Source organism: Mobula birostris, chromosome 8 (genome assembly GCF_030028105.1).
Source record: "Mobula birostris isolate sMobBir1 chromosome 8, sMobBir1.hap1, whole genome shotgun sequence".
Taxonomy (NCBI): domain Eukaryota; kingdom Metazoa; phylum Chordata; class Chondrichthyes; order Myliobatiformes; family Myliobatidae; genus Mobula; species Mobula birostris.
Window position 1 is genome coordinate 134,996,391 of NC_092377.1, and position 18,947 is coordinate 135,015,337.

The 18,947-nt window shown below is 43.3% G+C and overlaps 1 protein-coding gene across 5 annotated transcripts in view; it reads right to left on the reverse strand.

Moving 5' to 3' along the window:
* LOC140201734 (STAM-binding protein-like) overlaps positions 1-18,947 on the reverse strand; it is a 70,036-nt gene that overhangs the window by 41,530 nt on the left and 9,559 nt on the right. For 4 of the 5 annotated variants that reach the window (XR_011886944.1, XM_072266333.1, XM_072266331.1 and 1 more), the window contains exons 3-4: positions 13,500-13,575; positions 5,657-5,752 (exon numbers count right to left, since the gene is read on the reverse strand). Coding sequence is in view for 4 of the 5 variants with exons in the window: in XM_072266333.1 (XP_072122434.1) it covers positions 5,657-5,752; positions 13,500-13,575 (172 nt within the window). In the remaining variant the exon portion in view is untranslated. Of the gene's footprint in view, positions 1-5,656; positions 5,753-12,271; positions 12,353-13,499; positions 13,576-18,947 lie in introns of those variants that run through there. The other variant, XM_072266334.1, reaches the window with a different exon arrangement.

Below are 18,947 nucleotides of genomic sequence, written 5' to 3' on the forward strand. Positions count from 1 at the left end.
TTAAAAGGAGGGCAAGGCAACCGTGACTGACAAGGGAAGTGGTAAAAATTAGTGTGAAGTTAGAGGATTGGGAAGCTTTTAAAATCCAACAGAAGAAAACTAAAAAGCATAAGGAGATCAAAGATGAAATATGAACAGAAGATTCATAATATAAAAGAGCATACCAAAAGTCTTTTTACACATATATAAAGAGTAAAAGAGAGGGGAGTGTGGATATTAGACTGCTGGAAAATGACAACAGAGGTAATAATGGTGAAACAAAGAATTGGCAGAGGAACTTAATAAGTACTTTGCTTCAGTCTTCACTATAAGACCATAAGATATAGGAACAGAATTAGGCCATTTGGCTCATGGACTGAGCTCCACCATTTCACCATGCTGACACATTTCCTCCTCAACACTAACCTCCTGCCTTCTCCCCATATCCCTTCATGCCTTGAGTAGTCAGGAACCTAGCAACCTCTGCCTTAGTACACCCAGTGACTTGACCTTCACAGCTGCCTGTGCCAACAAATTCGATAGATTCGCCATTCTCCGGCAGAAATGAGTGTTGGTGCTATTACAAAGAAGAAAGTACTTGGGAAGATGAAAGGTCTGAAAGCAGATAAATCTCCTGGACCAGATGGACTGCATCCCAGGGTACTGAGAGGTGGCTGAAGAGACTGTGGAGGGATCAGTAATGATCTTTCAAGAATCACTAGATTCTGGAATGTATCCAGAGGACAAGAAAACAGCAAATGTCACTCCACTCCTTAAGGAAGGAGGGAGGACAGAAGAAAGGAAATTATAGGCCAGTGAGCCTGACTTCAGTGGTTGGGAAGATGCTGAAGTCCATTATTAAGGATGAGGTGTTCAGGGCTCTTGGAGGCCAAAGTCAGCATGGTTTCCTCAAGAGGAAATCTCGGCTGGCAAATCTGTTGGAATTCTTTCAGGAAATAACAGGCAGGATAGACAAAGGAGAGTCAGCGGATGTTAGTTACTTGGATTTCTAGAAGGCCTCTGACAAGGTGCCGCACACAGATCTGCTTAACAAGAGCCGATAGTATTGAAGGAAAGATAGAAGATCGGCAGGAGGCAAAGAAGGGCCTTTTCTGGTTGGCTGCCAGTGACTACTGGTGTTCCGCGGGGGTTGGTGTTGAGACCACTTCTTTTGACATTATATGTCAATTTGGATGACAGAATTGATGGCTCTGTGGTCAGGTTTGTGGGTGATACGGAGATAGGTGGAGGGGCAAGTAGTATTAGGGGAGTTGGCAGAAGGATTTAGACAGGCTGGGGTAATTGGCAAAAAAGCGCCAGATGGAATATAGTGTAGTAAAGAAGTGTATGGTCATGCTCTTTCATAGAAGGGATAAAGGCATAGACTATTTTCTAAATGGGGGAGAAAATTCAAAAATCAGAGCTACAAAGGGACTCGGGAGTCCTTATGCAGGATTCCTTAAAGGTTAACTTGCAGGTTAAGTCGGTGGTAAGGAAGGCAACTGCAATGTTAGCTTTCATTTCAAGAGGACTAGAATCTCAGAGCAAGAATGTAATGCTGAGGCTTTAAAGCATTGGTCACACCACAGTTTTGGGCTCCTTACCTGACTAAAGATGCGCTGGCCCAGAGGAGGTACACAAGAAATATTCTGGAAATGAAAGAGTTAATGTATGAGGAACATTTGACGGCTCTGGGCTTGTACTCACTGGAGTTTATTAGAATGAGGGGGGATCTCATTTAAATCTATCGAATATTGAAGGGTCTATATCCATACTATCCAGATAAGATGTTTCCTATGGTTGGTGAGTCTAAGACCGGAGTCCAGAGTGCATAACTTCAGGCTAGAGGGACCTCCAATTAGAACAGAGATGAGGAGGAATTACCCATCTAAGGAAGAATGTGCTGACACTGGAGCGGGTTCAAAGGAGATTCACAAATATGATTCCAGGATTGAAAAGCCTGTCATATGAGGAGCGTTTGATGGCCCTGGGCCTCTGTACACTGGAATTCAGAAGAATGAGTGGTGACCTCACTGAAACATATCAAATGTTGAAAGGCCTCAATAGTGGATGTGAAGAAAATGTTTCCTATAGTGAGGGAATCTAAGACCAGATGACACAGCCTCTGATTAGAAGGGCGTTCATTTAGAACGGAGATGAGGAGGAATTTTTTCGCCAGAGTGGTGAATCTATGGAACTCTTTGCGAGAGGTAGCTGTGGAGGCCAAGTCACTGGGTATATTTAAGGCAGAGGTCCATAGTCAGAGCATGAAAGGGTACGGGGAGAAGCAGCAGATTGGGGCTGGGAGGGAAAATGGATTGGCCATGATGAAAAGGCAGAGTAAATTCAATGGGTCTAGTAGCCTAATTCTGCTTCTATGTCTTATGGTCTTATTAATTAAAACTTCACAAAATGGGATTTCATTGGTTTTGATGCCATTTGTTAGGGATTATTAAATGTCGGACATCTCCAGGAGTTATAGAATGAGGGAGCAGCTAGGTTACTCAACGGAACCATTTTAAAAAATACTGCTCACATGCAACTGCCCTGCAATAATCAGATACATTGTCTCTCAAGAACCACACAAGACCACTTAAAAGACACACTTTGGAAATTGAGAAGGCAATTGATATTGTGCATGCTTAATAGTTAAAATTATTAAACAAAGTAACATCCATTACAACACCATAGAGACCAGGCTTGAGCCTGGGGCACTCGGATTCTGCACCACTGTAACTAAGCAGGGAGAAGACAATAAATAAATGCTCACATTAATCTGCTCTCAGTGTAACCACCACAATGAACAGCTTCCCTGAATTAAGTGGCTGTTTCCAGTATTGATGCTTTGTTTAAAAACACATCCCTCACTTACTGTGTTACTTATTGGGACACAGAGCAGAACAGTTCCTTCCAGCCCCTCGAGCTACACCGCCCAGCAATCCCCAGTTTAACCCTAGACTAATCACGGGACAATTTACAATGACCACGTAACCCATCAACCAGCACATCTTTGGACTGTGGGAGGAAACCAGAGCACCCTGAGGAAATCCACATGGTCACAGGGAGAACATACAAACTCCTTACAGGCAGCGTCGGAACACAGTTCAGAACATTTCTGTTTTGTCAATTAACATTCTGGCTGTTTGTGTATCCAGCGAGCCATTCCTCAACGATAACATAAGGTGCACATTTTGGGTGTTAGGGATTTTGCACTCAGAACCCCTTAGAACTGTCGCTAGTTCTTGAATATTCAACAGGATTCTGTTAGTTGGGATTGTAAGTACGCAATTCTGCAAAGTTACCTGACTTAAGTAGGTAATTATAACATTAAAACTATACTACTGTTATCTTTGCATTTGAAAAGCATAAAACCTCACAGAAGGGCCCGATTCTGTGCTGTACTGTCCAGCATAGGAACAGGCCCTTTGGCTCTCCACATCTGTACTAAGCACGACATCAATCTAAACTGATCCATCTCCCCAAACAGGGTCCATATCCCTCCATTCCCTCCTTGTTCATGTGCCAGTGTAAATGCCTCTTGTATACTGTGACCGTATCTGCTTTTACCACCTCTCCTGGTAACAAATCCTGGTCACCCACCAGCCGTGTAAAAGAAAAAATTGCCTTGAAAATCACTCTCAAGTCTTTCCCCTCGAACCTTAAAGCTATTCCCTTTAGTATTTGATATTTATACTTGGGAAAAAGTATCTATTTACCCTTTCTAAGCCTTCATAATTTTATTTCTATCAGTTCGCCTTACAGCCTCAGATGCTCCAGAGAAAACATTCCAAGTTCGTCCAAACGCTCCTTAGGGTTTATGGTAAATGTTAGAGTGAATTTTTGGGTAGATGATTCATTTACACTTAAATGACTCTGGCCACCAGTCTTCTGTTTGACAAAGTACTGTGGATTGAATTCACAACAATGCTTTTCCTAAAAGTTGTGAATATCGGAATACTAACCAGACGCTGCGGATTGAAGTGTGAAGTTTACAGGTAGTTTCAAAGACAGCCTTACCCATACTTTAAAAATATGAATAGCCCTCTATGTTAGCACGTAAAATACCAAATAAATGTATTATGGATTTGACTTGCACTCCTAAAGGCTGTGAGTACCAACCCAGACATGTTGGCATCAGGAGGAAAGGATGAAGTCAGAAGGTGTGATGTTTTGTATGTAGCTTCAAAAGGAAGCATTGTCTTTGCATTGTCTATAACTTTTCAAACAGTGATTGCCTTTGTGTTTAGCATATAAATATCGAGCTAGCAGACCTTTCTACCGAAAGCGTCTCCGTCCGTATGATGCCTGCTGTACCTTGTTGTGTCGAATAAAGAAACTGCTTTGTATCTGGTAAATACATTCCAATTCAAGCAGCATCTTCTCCTTATCGTCTTCTGCACACTCTCCTTAGCCTCCACATCACTCCTATATTGTGGTGATCAGAAGTACACACGATACTCCCAATGTAGCTCGAAGCTTTATATAGTTATAAGACTTTCCAGCTTTTGTAATCACATGACCAAGGCAGGCAGCATACCATACACTTTCTTTATCATGTATCTATCTGTGTTGCCACTTTCAGTGAGCTATGGACTTGCAGCCCAACATTCTTCCATACATCAAAGCTCTAGAAGGTCCTGCCATTTTCTGTTTACTTTCTCCTGCGTTTGACCTCCAAAGAGCATACACACAAACACACACTCAGTGGCTGCTTTATTAGGTAACTGCTGTATCTAATAAAGTGGCCACTGAGTGTACGTGCATGATCTTCTGCTGCTGTAGCCCATCTACTTCAAGGTTCGAAGTGTTGTGTGTTCACAGATGCTCTTCTACACCACTGTTCTAATGCATTGTTATTTGAGTTACGGTCACCTTCCTGTCAGCTTGAACCAGTCTGGCCATTGTCCTGACCTTTCTCATTAACAAAGCGTTTTTAGCCAAAGAACAGCTGCTCACTGCAGGTTTCTTCCTGCACCATTCTCTGTAAATCTAGAGACCATCGTGTGTGAAAATAAAAGCTTCTGAGATACTCAAGCCACCCAGTCTGGCACCAACAACCATTCCACAGTCAAAGTCATTTAGATCATTTTTCTTCTTTTATTTACTTATATATCAATTTACCAACTCACTATGGAGCCTACATGCTTTAGCCTTCTGGAAGAACCTACCATGAGGGACTTTCTCAAATGCAGACAGCATCTACTGCCCTACCCTCAAACTTCATCACCTTCTGAAAGTGAAACTCAAAATTGCATGACAAGACAAATCCATGCTGATTTTCCCTAATAAAAGTGTGTTTTTACAAATAACGATAAATCCTGTCCTTAAGAATCTCCAATAATTTCCCTACCACTGATATAAGGCTGGCCACCCCATAATTTCCTGGTTTGTCCCTTTTGCACTTCTTAAACAAAGGAATAACATTAACTATTTTCCAGTCTTCAGGGATCTTGTCTGTGGCTTAAAAAAAAAGGTAGGTCCCTGCTTCCCTCAGCATCCTTGGATAGATTCCATCAGTTCTTGGGGAATTAAGTCACCTTAATATTTTACAAGACACCTAATGCCTCCTTTTTCTTAATATCAACATGACAACGGCAACCACACTGACCGAACTAAAGGGTAAAACAGATGTCTGTGGCTTGTGACAAAGCAGCTGCTTGCACTGAGCCACACTTACCTTCTGCTCCTGGAATTCTGCGTATTCGATCCCATATCTCTTCAGAAGCTCACTCTTCAACTGCTCAGCCTTTGGGAATGCAATCTCTTTTAGTTTCTACCAGGTACAGAAAAGAAAAGCAAGGTTCTGATGTAGCACAATTTGACATGACAATCAATTGCAAACATAGATTTAGCACGATGTTCTATTCAAAAATCAATCATAATCTAACACAGCACTAACAATTTCTGTTATGGTCAGCATATTTGAACACAAAATCTGTATCAAGTTTATGCTAAGAATTCTCAGAGCAATCAATTCCTCGTTTAATCTGTGTGCGCAAATAGAGACACAAGTAGGAAAAAAATCATGGACAACTACGGGCCAAAAGATTCTGAATTTTAAAAAACAGGTATCTGGCCCATTCTGACCATGCTGAAACCAGGCAGCATGGAAAAGGGTTATCCAGATTGCTCCTTTCCAGCTCTCGCCTGTAGCCATGCAGATCGTGGCTCATGAGGAGCACATTCAAATACTCTTCAAATCTGATCAGGGCTTCTACCACTACTACACTTAAGAGGGAAATCAGGAAAGCAAAACGGAGTGAGATGGATTTGGCAGGCAAGGTTAAGGAAACTTCCAAGAGACTGTACAGGTATACTAAAAGGATGAGAATAAGATCAAATTAGCTGTCTAGGGCTGGAGCCACAGGAGAAGGCCACAATGAGTATCTCTCATCACTACTAGTCACTGACAGCTAGCCAGAAAAAGTCCTCTCTTTGCCTCCTGCCGGTCAGCCATTCTTCTATCCATGCTGGCATCGTTTCTGTAACACCACGTGCTCTTCTTTTGTTGAACAGCCTCATGTGCCGCACCTAGTCAAAGTCGTCTGAAAATCCAAGTACCAACACCTTGTGACAGTCCTTTGTCTACCCTGCCTCTTATTTCCTCAAAGAACTCGCAACAGATTTGTCAGGCAAGTAACCATTTGTCATGGTTAAGAAAACTATGCTGACTTCAGACAATTTTATCTTGTGCCTCCATGTATCCAGAAACCTCATCCTTAGTAATGGACTCGGACATCTTGCCAACCACTGAATTCAGGCTAACTGGCCTATAATTTCCTGTATTTTGCCTCCCTCCCTTCTTAAAGAGTGGAGTAACATCTGCAATTTTCCAGTCCTCCAGAACCATTCCAGGTTCTAGTGAATCTTGGGATATCACTACTAATGCTTCTACAAGCTCTTCAGCTACTCCTTCAGAACCCTGGAATGACTTATCTACCTTCAGACCTTTCAGTTTCCCAAGCACCTTCTCCTTAGTAATAGCAACTACATTCACTCTTGAATTTCTGGCATTCTGCTGGTGTCTTCTAGTGAAGACTGATGACATCTGCCATTTCTTTGTCCCTGTTGTTGTCTCTGCAGTGTCATTCTCTAGCAGGCCGAACACACTCCTGCTTCTTTTACTCTTCACACAGTATATCTGGAAAAAACTTTTTGAAATTGTCTTTCATATTATTGGCAAGCTTACCTTCATATTTCATCTTTTCTCTCCTTATTGCTTTTTTCTGTTGCATTCTGCTTTTCTTTTTAAAAAAAAAGCTTCCCATTCTCCTAGCTTTCCACTAATTTTTGCTATATTTTGCTCTCTTCTGCTTTTGTACTGTCTTTGACGTCCCTTTTAGCCACGGTTGCCTCATTTGCCATTTAGAATACTACTTCTTTGGGATGAATCTATCCTGCACCTTTCAAGTTGGTCCCAGAAACTTCAGCCGTTGCTGCTTCCCGCTGTCATCTCTGTTAGGTGTCCCCTTCCAAACAACCTTGACCAGCTCCTTGCTCATTTCTCTGTAATTCCCTTCACTCCACTGTAATGCTGATACATCTGATTTCAGCAACACACACACAAAATGCTGGAGGAATTCAGCAGGCCAGGCAGCATCTATGGATAAGAGTACAGTCAACACTTTGGGCCGAAACCCTTCGGCATCTATAGATGCTGCTTGGCCTGCTAAGTTCCTTCAGCATTTTGTGTGCGTTGCTCAGATTTCCAGCATCGGCAGATTTTCTCTTGTTTGTCACCCGATCTCAGCTTCTCCTTCTCAGACTGCAAGGTGAATTCTATCATATTATGATCACTGCCTCCCACGTGACACCAATAGTTAACAAACAACACTGAGCAACACCGATCCTTATGGCATACCATTGGTCATAGGCCTCCAATTTGAAAACCTCTCCACCATCACCCTCTGCTCCTTTCACCAAGCCGACTTTATATCCAACAGTCTACCTCATCCTAGATCCAATGTGATCTCACCTTCTGGATCAACCTAGTACATGAGATCCTGTCAAAAGCTTTGCTCAAATCCATATAGACAACATCTACCATCCTGACCTTGTCAATCCTCTTGATCATCTTTTCAAAAAAACTCTTATTAAATTCACAGGGCACAATTTTCCATGCACAAACCAAACAGACTATCCCTAATCCTCGTCTTTTCAAATGCAGATAGGTCCTGTCTCTAAGAATCCCAATCAGTAACTTGCCCACGCATAGATGAGTGGGTAATCTGTTCATGGATGTTAGAAAGTTTTGCGATGTTGTGGATAGTGAAGACGACTGGCAAGGGTACAACAGAGAATAAATCAGTTGCAGATATGGGCAGAGAAATGGCAGATGGAGTTTAGCCTGGCTTACATGTGAAGTGCTGCACTTTGGGAGGTCAGATGTAAAGGGACAGTAGATTATTAATGGCACAACCCTTAACAGTGTTGAGGAGCAGAGGCATCTTCAGAACTCCCTAAAAGAGGCTACACAGGTTGATAGGGTGATAAAGGTGGTAGATGGCTTGTTCGCCTTTATTAGTATAGGAGTCAGGAAGTTATGTGGCAGTTTTATAAAATTCCAGTCAGGCTACATGTGGATTACTGCACCAATCTGGTCAGAATTAGAAACAGGTTTATTATCACTGACATACAGTGCGTTGTGAAATCTCTTGTCCCATTACAGGAAGGACATGGAGGCTTGGAGGGAGGAGCTGGCCAAAGTTCAATGGAACAATGCCCTAGCAGCGATGACAGTGGAACAGCAATGGCAAGTGTTTCTGGGAATAACGGGGAAGGTGCAGGATCAGTTTATTCCAAAGAGGAAGAAAGATCCTAAGGGGAGTAAGGGGAGGCCGTGGCTGACAAGGAAAGTAATGGACAGTATAAAAATAAAAGAGAAGTATAACATAGCAAAGACGAGTGGGAAGCCGGAGGATTGGGAAATTTTTAAAGAGCAACAGAAGGTAACTAAAAAGGCAATACGCGGAGGGAAAATGAGATACGAAGGTAAACTAGCCAAGAATATAAAGGAGGATAGTAAAAGCTTCTTTAGGTATGTGAAAAGGAAAAAAATTATTAGGACCAAAATTGGGCCCTTGAAGACAGAAGCGGATGAATTCATTATGGGGAACAAGAAAATGGCAGATGAGTTGAACAGGTACTTTGGATCTGTCTTCACTAGGGAAGACACAAACAATCTCCCAGATGTAATAGTGGCCAAAGGACCTAGGGTAATGGATGAATTGAAGGAAATTTATATTAGGCAGGAAATGGTGTTGGATGGGCTGTTGGGTCTGAAGGCTGATAAGTCCCCGGGACCTGATGGTCTGCATCCCAGGGTACTTAAGGAGGTGGCTTTAGAAATCATGGACGCACTGGTAATCATTTTCCAATGTTCTATAGATTCAGGATCAGTTCCTGTGGATTGGAGGGTGGCTAATGTTGTCCCTCTCTTCAAGAAGGGAGGAAGAGAGAAAACAGGGAATTATAGACCGGTTAGCCTGATGTCGGTGGTGGGAAAGATGCTGGAGTCAATTATAAAAGCTGAAATTACAATACATCTGGATAGTAGAAACAGGATTGGTCCGAGTCAGCATGGATTTACGAAGGGGAAATCGTGCTTGACTAATCTTCTGGAATTTTTTTGAGGATGTAACTATGAAAATGGACAAGGGAGAGCCAGTGGATGTAGTGTACCTGGACTTTCAGAAAGCCTTTGATAAAGTCCCACATAGGAGATTAGTGGGCAAAATTAGGGCACATGGTATTGGGGACAGAGTACTGACATGGATTGAAAATTGGCTGGCTGGCAGAAAACAAAGAGTAGCGATTAACGGGTCCCTTTCGGAATGGCAGGCGGTGACCAGTGGGGTACCGCAGGGTTCGGTGCTGGGACCGCAGCTGTTTACAATATATATTAATGATTTAGATGAGGGAATTAAAAGTAACATTAGCAAATTTGCCGATGACACACAGCTGGGTAGCAGTGTGAAATGTGAGGAGAATGCAGGGTGACTTGGACAGGCTGGGTGAGTGGGCAGATGCATGGCAGATGCAGTTTAATGTGGATAAATGTGAAGTTATCCACTTTGGTGGTAAGAACGGGAAGGCAGATTATTATCTAAATGGAGTCAAGTTAGGAAAAGGGGAAGCACAACGAGATCTAGGTATTCCTGTACATCAGTCACTGAAAGCAAGCATGCAAGTACAGCAGGCAGTGAAGAAAGCTAATGGCATGCTGGCCTTCATAACAAGGGGAATTGAGTATAAGAGCAAAGGGGTCCTTCTGCAGCTGTACAGGGCCCTGGTGAGTCCACACCTGGAGTACTGTGTGCAGTTTTGGTCTCCAAATTTGAGGAAGGACATTCTTGCTATTGAGGGAGTGCAGCGTAGGTTCACAAGGTTAATTCCCGGGAAGGCGGGACTGTCATATGTCGAAAGATTGGAGCGACTGGGCTTGTATATTCTGGAATTTAGAAGGCTGAGAGGGGATCTTATTGAAACATATAAGATTATTAAGGGATTGGACACGCTGGAGGCAGAAAGCGTGTTCCCGCTGATGGGTGAGTCCAGAACCAGAGGCCACACTTTAAGAATAAGGGGTAGGCCATTTAGAATGGAGTTGAGGGAAAACTTTTTCACCCAGAGAGTGGTGGATATATGGAATGCTCTGCCCCAGAAGGCTGTGGAGGCCAAGTCTCTGGATGCTTTCAAAAAAGAGATGGATAGAGCTCTTAAAGATAGCCGAATCAAAGGTTATGGGGATGAGGCAGGAAGTGGATACTGATTGTGGATGATCAGCCATGATCACAGTGAATGGCGGTGCTGGCTCGAAGGGCTGAATGGCCTACTCCTGCACTATTGTCTATTATCTATTGGAAGAGGGTACAGAAGAGGTTTAAAAGAATGCTTCCTGGACTCGAGGGAATGGGCAATAAGGAGAGGGTGGACAAACTTGGGTTGTTTTCAGAAGAACAGTGGAGTCTCAGTGGAGACCTGATAGAAGTTGATAGGATTATGAGAGGCATAGGTAAAGGACAGTATCTTTTTCAAAGTGTTGAAATGTCTAATACCAGAGGTCATGAATTTAAGGTGCAAGGGGGTAAGTTGAAAAGAGACAGGAGAGGCAAGTTTTCTTTAACACACAGAGCAGTGCACGTGTGGGATTCACTGCATGGGGTGGTGGTGAAAGCAAAGATGAAAAGGTCACTCAAGAGGCTCTTAGGCACATGAATGTGTATGAAATTGAAGGATATTGACATTAGATACACAGAAGGGATTAGGAGGCACTTGATTACTAATCTAGCTTGCCACACCCACTGTGGGTCAAAGAGTTTGTTCCTCTGAGCTTTGACCAGCGGCCAATCCGATCACTGGAAATTTGGAGAGGACGGGACTTCAATCAGGTCCACTGCCCGAGGATAAAAGGCAGCAGCTGGTCACGGCAGTGTAACAGAGCTTTGACCAGCAACCAATCAGTGCCTGGGATTGATTAGTAAGAGCAAGTTAAAAGAAGGCAGGGGCAAGTACAGCAGTCGTCATCTGAGTGGACAAAGTCAGAGTGGTGATCCTGAAGATTTAGCTCTTCGAGGCTTGCGCAAAGAGAGGCTTCAGTCAGAGAAAGCAAAAAAAAAGAAAAGCTCAAGTTTTTTTGTTCTCTTCTTTATATCTGTTCAGCTAGGGACAGTAGAGATGTCAGGCAGGATGGATTAATGCTCCTATTGCAGGACGTAGGAAGGCAATTCTCCAGTGTCCCTGATGACTACAACTACAAGAAGTGCATCTAGCTGCAGTTTCTAACAAACCACGTTAAGGATTTGGAGGCTTTTTTGGTCGTTGCTAGAGTCCGGGTTTTGAATATGCCCTGAGGTGTTGGAGCCATGTGTGTTGTTGTGGAATTCTTTGCCACAGGCAGCTGTGGAGGCCAAGTATTTATGTACATTTAAGGCAGAGGTTGATATAGATTCTTGATTGGTCAGGGTATGAAGGGATACAGGAAAAGGCAGGAGATTGGAGCTGAGAAGAAAATTGGATCAACCACGGTGAAATGGCGGAGAAGACTCAATGGGCCAAGATGCCTAATTCTGCTCCTGTATCTCAATAGTCTTCCTGTACTGTTCTGTGGCTAACTGGCCAGTTCCCTGGCTTGTTCCTGCAGCCCTTCTTGAACAAAGGCACAGCATTAGCCATACCCCAGTCTTTTGGTACTTCACCTGTGGCTAATTTCTGCCAAGGCCCCTGCAATTTTTCCCACAATGTCCTAAGACAGACTTGGTCAGGCTCCAGGAATTCATCTGCCTTTACAAACCTTAGCACTGCTGGTACTTCCTCTTTCATAATGCTTTAGGGCATCACTGTTCTCTCTCCCAAATTCCCTAGCTTCCATCACCTTCATCTATATACAGAAGAAAAGCATTCATTTAAGACCTTGTTCATTGTTCATGGCTCTACACACTGACCCTATTCTCCTCCTTTTTTTTTGCTCTTAATAAACCTGTAGAATCTCTGAGGATTCTCCTTTATCTTGGAGTATTCCTCCTCTGCCAAGGATACTTCATGCCCCGTAGAACAGGGACTTTATCTGCAGCAAGGAGAAATAGTAAAGCAGGCCATTTGTGCGTCGAAAAGAATGTTTTTCAATATATTTTGAATATTAAGAAACACAGAACATTTGTCCAGAAAGAAGGGTCCTCCCTGCTGCTGAAATGAAATTAGGCCCAGGACACCTATCTTGACCTAGCTTTTTTTTAAAAACGCAAACAAGAGGAATCCTGCAGATGCTGGAAATTCAAGCAACACACATCAAAGTTGCTGGTGAACGCAGCAGGCCAGGCGTCCTGACGAAGGGTCTCGGCCTGAAACGTCGACTGTACATCTTCCTAGAGATGCAGCCTGGCCTGCTGCGTTCACCAGCAACTTTGATGTGTGTTGCTTGACCTAGCTTTTTTCTCTTTTTGCTGATGACTCGACCCACTTTGAGACTGAGATGAGATTATGAGGGATAAATGCAAGCTAGCTTTTCCCACTAAGGTTGTGGGGGACTAGAACCAGAGGTCATGGGTTAAGGGTGAAAGGTGAAAAGTTTAGGGAGAACGTGATGGGAAGCTTCTTCACTCAGAAGGCTGTGAGTGTGTGCCAACATGAGTGGTCTATGCAAGCTTGATTTGCATACTTAAGAGAAGTTTGGATAGTGGGGGTACGGAGGGCTATGGTCTCGGTGCAAGTTGATGGGAGTAGGCAGTTTAAATGGCTCGGCACTGACTAGATGGGCTGAAGGGCCTGCTTCCGTGCTGTACTTCCGTTGATTCTATGGCTTCGACCTGTACTGTGATGGGACAGAAATCCCACAGTACCAAAACCACAAGAGGAAGTGGCTTCATTCACAGAGGTCACTTGTGCCATACCTTCCCAGTAACCAGCTCCAATCCAGTTCAACTGCGTCCCTTTGACCGGAAACCATCAGCACTTGCACAGTGACAGCACTACGGTTCATGGTCGCAACACAACAGCCCCCAGAGGAAGTGATTCACACTTACTTTAAACGTATCCTTCTTCTCGGGTATTATGGTGGTTTTATAATCCCGGTGTTTGGGCAACTTTTCCAAGAACAACCTGCACAATGAGTGTAAAGCAATGATGACAGTCTGAGCAGGAGAGAGAAGTACACACACAGCTCACACATTAAACAGAGCAACGGCCACATTTCATTTAAACTACACCTACAAGCACAATAAAACCTGAACATTTGTGATGCCTACAGTGCTTCTGTGTCCAGATTTGCACAACAGCCTCTCAGTACACTACGGCTGAACTGGCTGCACACTTCCCTTGCAGCACAAGTTATAGTGGGTGGCTGGAATGCACTGCGAGGAGGTGGAAGAAGCAGATACAGTTGCACCATTTCAGATGCATTTGGACAGACACGAACAGGCAATTTAAGACTTTGTGCAGTGTAGTCAATGTTGAAGCAAAACAGCTCATTTTCCTAGAACACCGAACTGCTTCTCCTAAAATAGTGTCTTGGGAGGATAGGTCTTGAGTTATTTTCTCTGGAGTATCAAAGAGAAATATATCTTATATCTCTGTATCTTGCTGTATGCTTCCGAAACGTGGACTCCAAAGAAACTTAGAAGCAACAGAAATGTGGTTTCTTAGAAGAATGCTGAACATATCATATAGGGATAAGGTAACTATTGAGACAACGTGCCCATACAAAATGATCTTTAGTGAGAACATTAAATGAGAGGAAACTTAAATTCCCGGGCCATGTCATCAGAAAGGGAGAAATAGAATGCCGTACATTACAAGGCTGTATGCCTGGGAAACATGGAAGAGGAAGGCAAAGAAGAAAATATATGGACACTGTGAAAGAACTAACAGATCTAAGTGTGCGAGATATCATTGATGCTGCGTGGGATCGTTCGATGCGGAAAGCCCTGATTGGCCCAAGCGTGTAACACACAAGGCACATGAAGAAGAAGATGATCAGAGAGAGTTGTATAGTATGGAGAAAGGTCACTCAGCCCATCTCTCCAGGCTGACCCAGTGAACATAGAACAATGCATCACAAGAACTAGCCCTTCAACAAAGTCAGGCTGACTTAATTAAGGTGATGATGCTCAACCAGACTGATCCCCTTTACTACACATAGTCCCTAACCCTATATGTGCCTCCCTGAGAGTCTCTTAAACAGCTGTCTCATCCGATTCACCACCACTCTTGGCAGCATATTACTGACACCCATCACTCACTGTGTTAAGAATAAACCTACAGTATTAGCAAAGAGGTTACTGGATGTCTAATCTATCTTTGCCTCTCATAATTACAAAACCCTATCAGGACTGCCCTGTGCCTCCATCACTCCAGTGAAATCAATCCCAGCTTGTCCAACCTCACCTTATAGTGAGTGCTTTCCAATCCAGGTAACATCCCAGTAAACTTCTGTGCCCTCTCCAAAGTCTCAACAACCTTCTTATAATGGGCTGAACAGAAATGAATGCAATACTCTAGACATGGCCTGTTAAGACTCTAGAAGTGCAATATAACTTCCTTATTCTTGAACTCAATGCCTTAACTAATAAAGGCACATATGCCACACACACCACCTGTTGCACCCTATCAACTTGTGCAACAACTTTCATGGAGTTTATGGAGTTAGACCCCAAGATCCCCTTGCACATCAACAATGACCTGCCACTGTGTACTTCCTTTACATTTAATGTCCCAAAGTGAAAAACCTCACACTGAGCTGGATTAAACTCCATTTGCCATTTCTCTGCCCATATCAGCAACTGATCTATGTATATCACTATCACCTTTGCTGCTGAAATTGAAAGGGTTAGGAGCTTCATTTTCCAAGAAGTGAACCTCACTATTAGCTTGTATGGGTCCAATCGCACTAAGGCTGTGGTCACATGAGATCACCTGCGATTCTACTTCCTCAGGAGACTAAAGAAATTCAGAATGTCCCCTTTAACCCTGAACAGTTTTTAACAATGCATTATAGAAAGCATCCTATCTCAGCTCATCAATGTTTGGTATGGCAACAGCTCTGCTCAAGATCACAAAAACCTGTAAAAGTCATGGAAACGTCTCAGCATATCAGGTACTAACCTCCCATCCATGGGCTCTGCCTACACTGCCCATTGTGACAGTAAGGCAGGGTCAATGTCAATGTAGTCAAAGACCACACCCACCCATTCTCTTTTCTTCCCCACCCCCACCCATTCTGGCAGAAGATTCAAAACCCTGAAAGCACACACACTGCCAGATTCAAGAACAGCTTCCATCCCAATTATAAGACGATACAATAAGATGGACTCTTGCCTGACCTGACAAACTACCCTGTGACGGCCATCCATCTTATTGTCTGCCTGCTCTGCACATTCTCTGTAACTGTATCACCTTATTCTGTCTTCTGTCGTTGCTTTCCCACTGAATTCGCTCAACACACAGTTGTAATGAAATAATCTCTATGGATCTCACGTAAAACCAAGTTTTACATGTACCTCCATATATATGTGACAAAAACAGACCAACAGGGCCAGTAAAGCAGTCAACATAATCAAAGGCCCGACCCACCCCAGCCATTCCCTCTTCACCACCCCCCCCCCCAATTCTTGCAGAAGATTGATGAAGGAAAGTGGATGAAGGCAAGACAGCGGATGTTGTTCACGTGGATATTGACAAGATCCCGCATGGGAGGTTGGTCAAGAAGGTTCTGTTGCTTGGCACTTCAGATGCAGTAGGAAACCGGATTAGACACTGACTTTGCAGAAGCCCGAGTGGTTGTAATGGTTGCCTCTCAGACTGGAGGCCAGCAACTAGTGGTGTGCTTGGTGCTGGATCCTTTGTTGTCTGTCATCTATATCAGCGATCTGGATGATAATGCGGTAAACTGGATCAGCAAATTTGCAGAAGACACCAAGATTGGGGTGTGTAGTGGACAGTGAGGAAGACTATCAAAGCTTGCAGCTGGATCTGGCGGAGCTGGAAAAATGAGCTGAAAAATGGCAGATGGAATATAATGCATTTTGCAAGGACCAACCAGGGTGTGTTTTACATGGTGAGTGGTAGGGCACTGAGGAGTGCAATAGAACAGAGGGATCTGGGAATACAGATCCATAATTCATTGAAAGTGGTGTCAACCAGTACAGAGGGTTAGAAAGAAAGGTTTTGGCATATTGGCCTTCATAAATCAATGTATTGAGTCCAGAAGATGGGATGTTATGTTGAAGTTGTATAAGACATTGGTGAGGCCTAATCTGAAGTATTATGTCCAGTTTTGGTCACCTACCTACAGGAAAGATGTACAGGGGCATGCAAAAGTTTGAGCACCCCGGTCAAAATTTCTGTTACTGTGAATAGCTAAGCGGGTAAAAGGTGACCTGATTTCCAAAACCCATAAAGTTAAAGATGACACATTTCTTTAATATTTTAAGGAAGATTACTTTTTTATTTCCATTTTTTACAGTTTCCAAACAACAAAAAAGGAAAAGGGCCTGAAGAAAAAGTTTGGGCACCCTGCATGGTCAGTACTTAGTAACACCCCCCTTTGGCAAGTATCACAGCTTGTAAACACTTTCTGTAGCTAGCTAAGAGTCTTCAATTCTTGTTTGGGGGATTTTCGTCTATTCTTCCTTGCAAAAGGCTTCTAGTTCTGTGAGATTCTTAAGGCCGTCTTGCATGCACTGCTCTTTTGAGGTCTTCCCACAGATTCTCGATGATGTTTCGGTTGGGGGACTGTGAGGGCCATGGCAAAACCTTCAGCTTGCGCCTCTTGAGGTAGTCCATTGTGCATTTTGAGGTGTGTTTAGGGTCATTATCCCGTTGTAGAAGCCATCCTCTTTTCATCTTCAGCTTTTTTTTTTACAGACGGTGTGATGTTTGTTTCCAGAATTTGCTGGTATTTAATTGAATTCATTCTTCCCTCTACCAGTGAAATGTTCCCCGTGCCACTGGCTGCAACACAAGCCCAAAGCAGGATTGATCCACCCCCGTGCTTAACAGTTGGAGAGGTGTTCTTTTCATGAAATTCTGCACCCTTTTTCCTCCAAACATAACTTCGCTCAATGAGGTCAAAAAGTTTTAATTTAACTTCATCAGTCCACAGGACTTATTTCCAAACTGCACCAGGCTTGTTTAGATGTTCCTTTGCAAACTTCTGACGCTGAATTTTGTGGTGAGGACGCAGGAAAGGTTTTCTTCCAATGACTCTTCCATGAAGGTCACATTTGTGCAGGTGTCACTGCACAGTAGAACAGTGCACCACCACTCCAGAGTCTGCTAAATCTTCCTGAAGGTCTTTTGCAGTCTAACGGGGTTTTGATTTGCCTTTCTAGCAATCCTACGAGCAGTTCTCTCGGAAAGTTTTCCTGGTCTTCCAGACCTCAACTTGACCTTCACCGTTCCTGTTAACTGCCATTTCTTAATTACATTACGAACTGAGGAAACGGCTACCTGAAAAAGCTTTGCTATCTTCTTATAGCCTTCTCCTGCTTTGTGGGCATCATTTATTTTAATTTTCAGAGTGCTAGGCAGCTGGTTAGAGGAGCCCATGGCTGCTGATCGTTGGGACAAGGCCTGAGGAGTCAGGGTATTTATAAAGCTTTGAAATTTGCATCACCTGGCCTTTCCTAACAATGAACTGTGAACAAGCCATAGCCCTAACTAGCAAATTAAGGTCTGAGACCTTGGTAAGAGTTATCTGAGAGCTCAAATCTCTTGGGGTGCCCAAACTTTTGCATGGTGCTCCTTTCCTTTTCTCCCCCATTCTAAAATTGTACAAAACAAAAATAATACACTAATCTTGCTTAAAACGTGGAAAAGAATGTTTCACCTTTAACTTTGACTTTTGGAGATCAGTTCATCTTCTACTCACTTAACTATTCACAGTAACAGAAATTTTGACCAGGGGTGCCCAAACTTTTGAAAGCCACTGTAAATAATATTGAAAGAATGCAGAGAAGATTTACAAGGATGTTGCCAGGATTTGAGGACCCAAGTTGTAGGGAAAAGTTAAATAGGTTAGGAGTTTATTCCCTAGAATATAGACAACTGAGGGGAGATTTGATGGAGATTTGAGGGTTTAGATAGGGTAAATGCAAACAGGTTTTTTCCCCTCACTGAGGTTGGGTGAGAATACAACTAAAGGTTATGGATAAGAGTGGAAGGTGAAAAGTTTAAAGGGAACAAGAAGGAGAACTTCTTCACTCAGTGTGGTGAGCGTGTGGAACATGCTGCCACTGCAAGTAGTGAATGTGGGTAGATTTCAACATTCAAGAGAAATTTAGATAAGTACATGGATGAGAGGGGTATGAAGGGTGATGCTCCAGGTACAGATCGATGGGACTAGGCAGATTAACGGTTTGGCACAGACTATAGTACCAGTAGATATAGGGCATTAGGCTCATAGAGCCTGCTCCATTTCATCATGGTTGATCCAATGTTTTTCTCAGCCCGAATCTCCTGCCTTCTCCCCATAT